At 37.4% G+C, this 7,975-nt stretch overlaps 1 protein-coding gene across 1 annotated transcript; it reads left to right on the top strand.

Moving 5' to 3' along the window:
- The first annotated feature begins 4,629 nt into the window (after window positions 1-4,629).
- Window positions 4,630-7,100, top strand: LOC137618026 (mucin-22-like). Its single transcript, XM_068347945.1, has 3 exons — window positions 4,630-4,811; window positions 4,970-5,508; window positions 6,211-7,100. The coding sequence occupies exons 1-3, from the start codon at window positions 4,630-4,632 to the stop codon at window positions 7,098-7,100; spliced, it is 1,611 nt and encodes a 536-aa protein (XP_068204046.1).
- The last annotated feature ends 875 nt before the right edge of the window (window positions 7,101-7,975 follow it).

Genomic DNA, 7,975 nt, shown 5'->3' on the forward strand with positions numbered 1-7,975 from the left:
AACTGACCTGTCGCGTGAGGGCGTTCAGGTTGAGTTCCTGCCACCCAACACCACGTCATTAATTCAACCGATGGACCAGGGGGTTATCAGGGCGTTCAAGGCCCTCTACACGAAGAATACCTTGGCGGACCTCGTTGCGTGTGTGGATGCTGCCCAAGATGACGAGGATGAAGATTTCAACTTGAAGGCGTACTGGCGGCAGTACACCATAGCCACGTGCCTGCAGAATATTCAAAAGGCACTTCAAGAGATGAAACCTGCAACCGTGAATGCGAGCTGGAAGAAGCTGTGGCCCGATATTGTTTACGACGACAAGGGATTTACTCCGTCGGAAATCCAACACTCTGCAATACGGAAATCTGTGCAGTTGGCTGCCATAATTGGAGGTGACGGGTTTGGCGACATGACGACTGAAGACGTCGACGAGTTGTTGGACTGCCATTCCCAGCCCCTAACTGACGCAGACCTCGAAGACCTGACGAAATCGGCAAGTGAGGAAGAGAGTGAGGGTACCCAGGAAGAGACCCAAGAAAATGTCGAAGAAACGGGCTTAACATTAGAACGGCTTGCCAAGTTCTGCAACCATATGAAGGAGGCGAAAGAAATGTTACAAGAGTGGGACGAGGATATGGTTCTCTCGATGCAATTCTCAAATAAGGTCGATGACATCATGACTCCCTACAGGATGCTCTTGGATCGAAAAAAGAAGCAGCGGCAACAACTTCCGATCACAATGTTCTTCCAGCCTCGCAAAAAAGAGCCAGTTCCTCCTGCTAGTACGCCTTCGGAAGAAATTGAAGAAGTTTCCCAGGATGAAGTTGAAGAGGTGTCCCAGGAAAAGACACCTCCGTCTGAAGAGACGTAAAATACTATCATTGACTGCACAGTAGAACACATCATCAGCTTCATCATCATCATTTCTACTGTGCAGCAAATTCATCGCCATCGTCATTCAAGTTTTTCTTGAACTTCTTTCGTGGCGAGTACAGTAACAATCTTTATTTTTTACTTTAACCTGTTTTATAGTTTAGTAATGTACGTACTGTATGCATTAAGTTAAAGGGAAGGTTTTAAAAGTCTACATGTTGTAACCTATCATATTTTTTTTGTTTAAAATTTACATTCGTACGTAAAACAATCTCTCTCTCTCTCTCTCTCTCTCTCTCTCTCTCTCTCTCTCTCTCTCTCTCTCTCTCTCTCTCTCTCTCTCTCTCTCTCTCAAATTGTTTTCCTGCTTTGCTACGTACAAGTACTGTATAATTTATATTTGTAAGGTAACATATTTTGTAAATGCTTTTACTGTAAATACTGTATGTACTGTATCATTATTTATCACTATCATCATGCGCGTTAAATGCCTTGTTTGTTCTGAGCGTGGTTGTTTACTGAGCGTACACGCCGTCGTTTCAGGCGGCGTCATAAAGAAAAAGATTTCATTTGGAAGTCCTAAGAAAAATACGTAAACTAAAACATTGGTAATAAAAAAATCAACATACAGTACTGTATAATCAATATAATCGATGCAAAAACTAACCTATACATATATGTGTACACTAAATGAGTTTGTTTCTTCATTATGATCAGAGATGAACGTAAACAAAACATTGGTTGCCATTTTTTATCGTGCTTTTTAGGTGTTTAGGAAACACATGATATAAAATCGCCTTTAATATTTGTGCCTGTTTTAGTTTAGGGTGCTGTAGTACATGCATTAAGTGTTCTGTACATTAAAGGGTGGTTTGTTAACAGTACTACGTACAAGGGAAGGTTTTAAAAGTCCGAATATACATGTTAAATAAATAGGTAAATATGCTGTCACTACTTCGCGGATTTTCACCTATCGCGCCCGCGTCTGGAACCTATCTACCGCGATAAACGAGGGTTCACTGTATGTGGTGCATGTGTGTGAGACTATGTAACTCTTGGATAACCTCATCTTGCCTCACTTTGACTTTTGCATTATATGAAGCTTTAGATCTCCTCCTTTCACATTCGTAAGATACCACACCGTTTGCCAATTCTTTTTGCTTAATACAAATATATCCTTCACGAATTAACTTCAGCTTGCCTTTATTACTAGTCACGAACTCTATCTTCTCTGGGTGGATGTAAAGTGATTTGTAAATTAATTTTGGAAGACTATTCAGTTAAATTTTTTTAAAAAAGTAAAAAAAAAAAATACGTAAGACTTCACTGCCATCTTGTGAAAATATGTTGAACTATGTAAGTTAAAAAAAAAATTACCTTGTTAGAAAAATTAGTAAACGCCTTTACCTATAATACGTATATATATATATATATATATATATATATATATATATATATATATATATATATAAATATATATATATATATATATAAATATATATATATATATATATATAAATATATATATATATATATATATATATATAATATATATATATATATATATATATATATATATAAATATATATATATATATATATATATATATAAATATATATATATATATATATAATATATATATATATATATATATATATATAAATATATATATATATATATATATATATATATATATAAATATATAAATATATATATATATAAATATATATATATATATATAAATATATATATATATATATATATATATATATATATAAATATATATATATATATATATATATATATATATATATATATATAAATATATATATATATATATATATATATAAATATATATATATATATATATATATAATATATATATATATATATATTTATATATATATATATATATATATATATTTATATATATATATATATATATATATATATATATATTTATATATATATATATATATATATATATATTTATATATATATATATATATATATATTTATATATATATATATATATATATATATATATTTATATATATATATATATATATATATATATTTATATATATATATATATATATTTATATATATATATATATATTTATATATATATATATATATATATATATATATTTATATATATATATATATATATATATATTTATATATATATATATATATATATATATATATAATCTATATATCTATATATCTATATATCTATATATCTATATATCTATATATCTATATATCTATCTATCTATCTATCTATCTATCTATCTATCTATCTATCTATCTATCTATCTATCTATCTATCTATATATCTATATATCTATATATCTATCTATATATCTATATATATATCTATCTATATATCTATATATCTATAGTTACAGATGAGCAAATAATTGCCCTGCTATTTTTGCTAGACATTTAGTCCAGGGGGATTTTGTCCTGACACCGTCTCAGTTATTTCTTGGAATGATATATGCTACACACTGCACGTTAATAACAATTAACATCCTCAGTTCACTGAAAAGTTAATTTCAATTAGTCGTATGTGATTCTATAATGCCTCCAGACGTGCTCCTGAAAAATGCCTCCTCTCATACATGTATCCTGCTTAGTTATAAAAGGTTTTAAGGTCCCCGATAGAATGTATAAAGCGTTTGGGCCCATCAGTATATAGTTTTTAAAGTCTTGATTCATAGCCAATTTGAGTTTCCTTTACAATGGATGAATGGCTTCTGTTTTCCCTCAGTCTTTGCAACTAGTCCTTCCATGTACCATTCCATTGTTCTCAAAAGATCAGGAATAACCATGAGGAATAATCTTATTTATTGGATTGTGCTTCTATTTTATGGTGTACTATAGTTATGATGCTTCGTACTTGAAGCTGACATCTACTGCTTGATTCTCGAGTACAGATTATAACATGACATAGATAACAGAGATGCCACCGGACATCAGCTTTGGACATTTCTTCTGGTCTTTGTCTTGTAAAAGGAGTAGAAATCCTGGTAGTAAACTTCATCTGGTACCATTGCTTGTTACCATGTCAATTTCCTCATTTCAACACTTATGACGTCATTCTCTTTTAATTTAGACATGGTAACACTGTTTGTTCGAGAGAAACTCTGTTAAATGTGTGGGAGCACCTTTAGTCTATGGTGAGTTTTAGGAAAAATTGTGATTCTGTATATTCTCAGACTTCTTTTGGCATTATGTTTGTGGGCAAAGTAGACGAGCTCATAGATGATTTATAGGTGTTTTACTTTTATTTCTGAAACTTAATTTTCATTGTTCGGTCATTAATACTAAGGATATGAACATGGATTATTTTTCATGTGGCTTGTTTGTTACTGGTGAAGATACTTTGGGTAACGATGACGGAGGAAATTCACTAACTAGAAAAATATTTGTCTTCAATGATACAGTATTAGAACCAGAGTTACAAAGGGCTACTAATGAAATTTTATAGTTTTAAATTCTCAAATTACGATACAGAAAAATATGAAAAGTCCATGGGACTGAATATGTTGGGAAGGTTTGCACTTGATGACATAGGCAGAGACGGGGATGGTAGGCTCGAGATGCCTTTAGGCCTACTTTAGAACGATCTTTCTGATCTATGTAAAAACCGCAATTTAGATGAATTGACAGACCTACTACAAAATGCCATATAGTATTATGAAACCTCTATGAAGTGGATTAAAAGGAAGCAATGACTCTCACAATCAAGTTATGGTTTCAGGACCTTCATCGAATCAGAAAATCACATCCTCCTTATTGCATCTTCGATTTAATGAGAAAATCTATGAGATAAAGAAAGCTTTGAACCAAATCGCCCTGACTCCATACCTCTTACCGACATCTAAAAAGAAGACTGAAAACAAGAGCTCAAAAGACTGGACAATCAAAATAGTGTTAATGTTGGGTCTCTTCGTATCAAAACATCTAGAAATTATCTTCGTAGATATACCGAATTATTTTTTTTTTACATGGAATGTAAAATAAATCAATTTTCCAGGTAAACAATTTTATTGAAAATTTACAAAACAAAATTAGTCTTTTTTTCAATCAGATGTGGCCCAAGGCTGCCACAAACTTGTCATTCCAGCAAGTTTGTTGTTGTGCGTGTTGTAGATATACAGCATGTGGTTCTAGCTGGTGGTGTTGCGACTACTGGTGTGGAGGCTGCTGGTGTTGCGACTGCTGGTGTGGAGGCTGGTGGTGTTGCGACTGCTGGTGTTGCGACTGCTGGTGTAGAGGCTGGTGATGTTGATACTGCTGGTGTAGAGGCTGGTGATGTTGATACTGCTGGTGTAGAGGCTGGTGATGTTGATACTGCTGGTGTAGAGGCTGGTGATGTTGACAATGCTGGTGTAGAGGCTGGTGATGTTGACAATGCTGGTGTAGAGGCTGGTGATGTTGACAATGCTGGTGTAGAGGCTGGTGATGTTGACAATGCTGGTGTAGAGGCTGGTGATGTTGACAATGCTGGTGTAGAGGCTGGTGATGTTGACAATGCTGGTGTAGAGGCTGGTGATGTTGACAATGCTGGTGTAGAGGCTGGTGATGATGACAATGCTGGTGTAGAGGCTGGTGATGATGACACTGCTGGTGTAGAGGCTGGTGATGATGACACTGCTGGTGTAGAGGCTGGTGATGATGAGACTGCTGGTGTAGAGGCTGGTGATGATGAGACTGCTGGTGTAGAGGCTGGTGATGATGAGACTGCTGGTGTAGAGGCAGGTGATGATGAGACTGCTGGTGTAGAGGCAGGTGATGATGAGACTGCTGGTGTAGAGGCAGGTGATGATGAGACTGCTGGTGTAGAGGCAGGTGATGATGAGACTGCTGGTGTAGAGGCAGGTGATGATGAGACTGCTGGTGTAGAGGCAGGTGATGATGAGACTGCTGGTGTAGAGGCTGGTGATGATGAGACTGCTGGTGTAGAGGCAGGTGATGATGAGACTGCTGGTGTAGAGGCAGGTGATGATGAGACTGCTGGTGTAGAGGCAGGTGATGATGAGACTGCTGGTGTAGAGGCAGGTGATGATGAGACTGCTGGTGTAGAGGCAGGTGATGATGAGACTGCTGGTGTAGAGGCAGGTGATGATGAGACTGCTGGTGTAGAGGCAGGTGATGATGAGACTGCTGGTGTAGAGGCAGGTGATGATGAGACTGCTGGTGTAGAGGCAGGTGATGATGAGACTGCTGGTGTAGAGGCAGGTGATGATGAGACTGCTGGTGTAGAGGCTGGTGATGATGAGACTGCTGGTGTAGAGGCAGGTGATGATGAGACTGCTGGTGTAGAGGCAGGTGATGATGAGACTGCTGGTGTAGAGGCAGGTGATGATGAGACTGCTGGTGTAGAGGCAGGTGATGATGAGACTGCTGGTGTAGAGACTGCTGGTGTGGAGGCTGGTGATGTTGCTAATGGTGGTGTGGAGGCTGGTGATGTTGCTAATGGTGGTGTGGAGACTGGTGATGTTGCTAATGGTGGTGTGGAGGCTGGTGATGTTGCTAATGGTGGTGTGGAGGCTGGTGATGTTGCTAATGGTGGTGTGGAGGCTGGTGATGTTGCTAATGGTGGTGTGGAGGCTGGTGATGTTGCTAATGGTGGTGTGGAGGCTGGTGATGTTGCGACTGCTGGTGTGGAGGCTGGTGATGATGCGACTGCTGGTGTGGAGGCTGGTGATGATGCGACTGCTGGTGTGGAGGCTGGTGATGTTGAGACTGCTGGTGTGGAGGCTGGTGATGTTGAGACTGCTGGTGTGGAGGCTGGTGATGTTGAGACTGCTGGTGTGGAGGCTGGTGATGTTGAGACTGCTGGTGTGGAGGCTGGTGATGTTGAGACTGATGGTGTGGAGGCTGGTGATGTTGAGACTGCTGGTGTGGAGGCTGGTGATGTTGAGACTGCTGGTGTGGAGGCTGGTGATGTTGAGACTGCTGGTGTGGAGGCTGGTGATGTTGAGACTGCTGGTGTGGAGGCTGGTGATGTTGAGACTGCTGGTGTGGAGGCTGGTGATGTTGAGACTGCTGGTGTGGAGGCTGGTGATGTTGAGACTGCTGGTGTGGAGGCTGGTGATGTTGAGACTGCTGGTGTGGAGGCTGGTGATGTTGAGACTGCTGGTGTACAGGCTGGTGATGTAGCGGCTGTTGACACTGATATTGTTGCTGCCTTAGATATACCTCAAGATCTCCAATAGCAGAAGGAAATTTCTAAAGAAACTTATCTAAGGCTTCAAATGCTTCTTGAAGCAAACCAGTAGGAGGTGAAGGCGAAGGAGCCAAGGGAAGGGAACGACGCCCAACGTCCTCTGCGGCTCTTGACACTCGCTGGACTGCAATAGGAAGGAGAAGACTAATGAATGAACTGGTTGTCATGTATAACAGTAAGAAATTCTAAAATTGCACTGCAGAACAAATAAAAACTGAATGAGATACAAAATGACAAGTTATTAAATTTTACATAAACTAAACTTCTGTTAAAAGATGAGAAGCAATACTAAAATATGAAGTGTATCCTGTGTACTTACAATAGAACCTGGTTTTTCGGTTGATTATGTACATCGGCGACGTTTCGAAACATTGGAATCAGATCTAAAAAGTAAAGAGGATAATTAAAATGTTTATTATCATAATACTTTATACATATGTTTATTCAGGATTGTATGAATCTAATTTCTTCCTAACAATTGGTAATTTATGTACTAAAGACAATACATTTAATTCTATATTATGAAACATAAAAACACATTTGGAAGTTTCCTCACTAGCTAATTATTGTCCTGTTTTTCATGGATCAAACCTCATGTTTATGCACTGCTTTCATTGATAATAAGATGCCTGCAGATATTTGTGTCTGCCACATGGTTTTAGATGAATAATAATTTCAAAACAAAAAGTTTGCAAGGAAATGGACAAGCTGAACAGGGCTTTGAGTCTCTGCCAAAAAAGGATCAAGAACCAATGCAGTCTGAGTACACTTGGTGGAAACATATATAGCGCATAACCTCAAACAATGCCTTTGAGCTTTCCACTATGACACTGGTATGCCTGCAAAATCACAATATCATCCATC

This window comes from Palaemon carinicauda, chromosome 24 (assembly GCF_036898095.1).
Source record: "Palaemon carinicauda isolate YSFRI2023 chromosome 24, ASM3689809v2, whole genome shotgun sequence".
In the NCBI taxonomy this organism is placed as follows: Eukaryota; Metazoa; Arthropoda; class Malacostraca; order Decapoda; family Palaemonidae; genus Palaemon; species Palaemon carinicauda.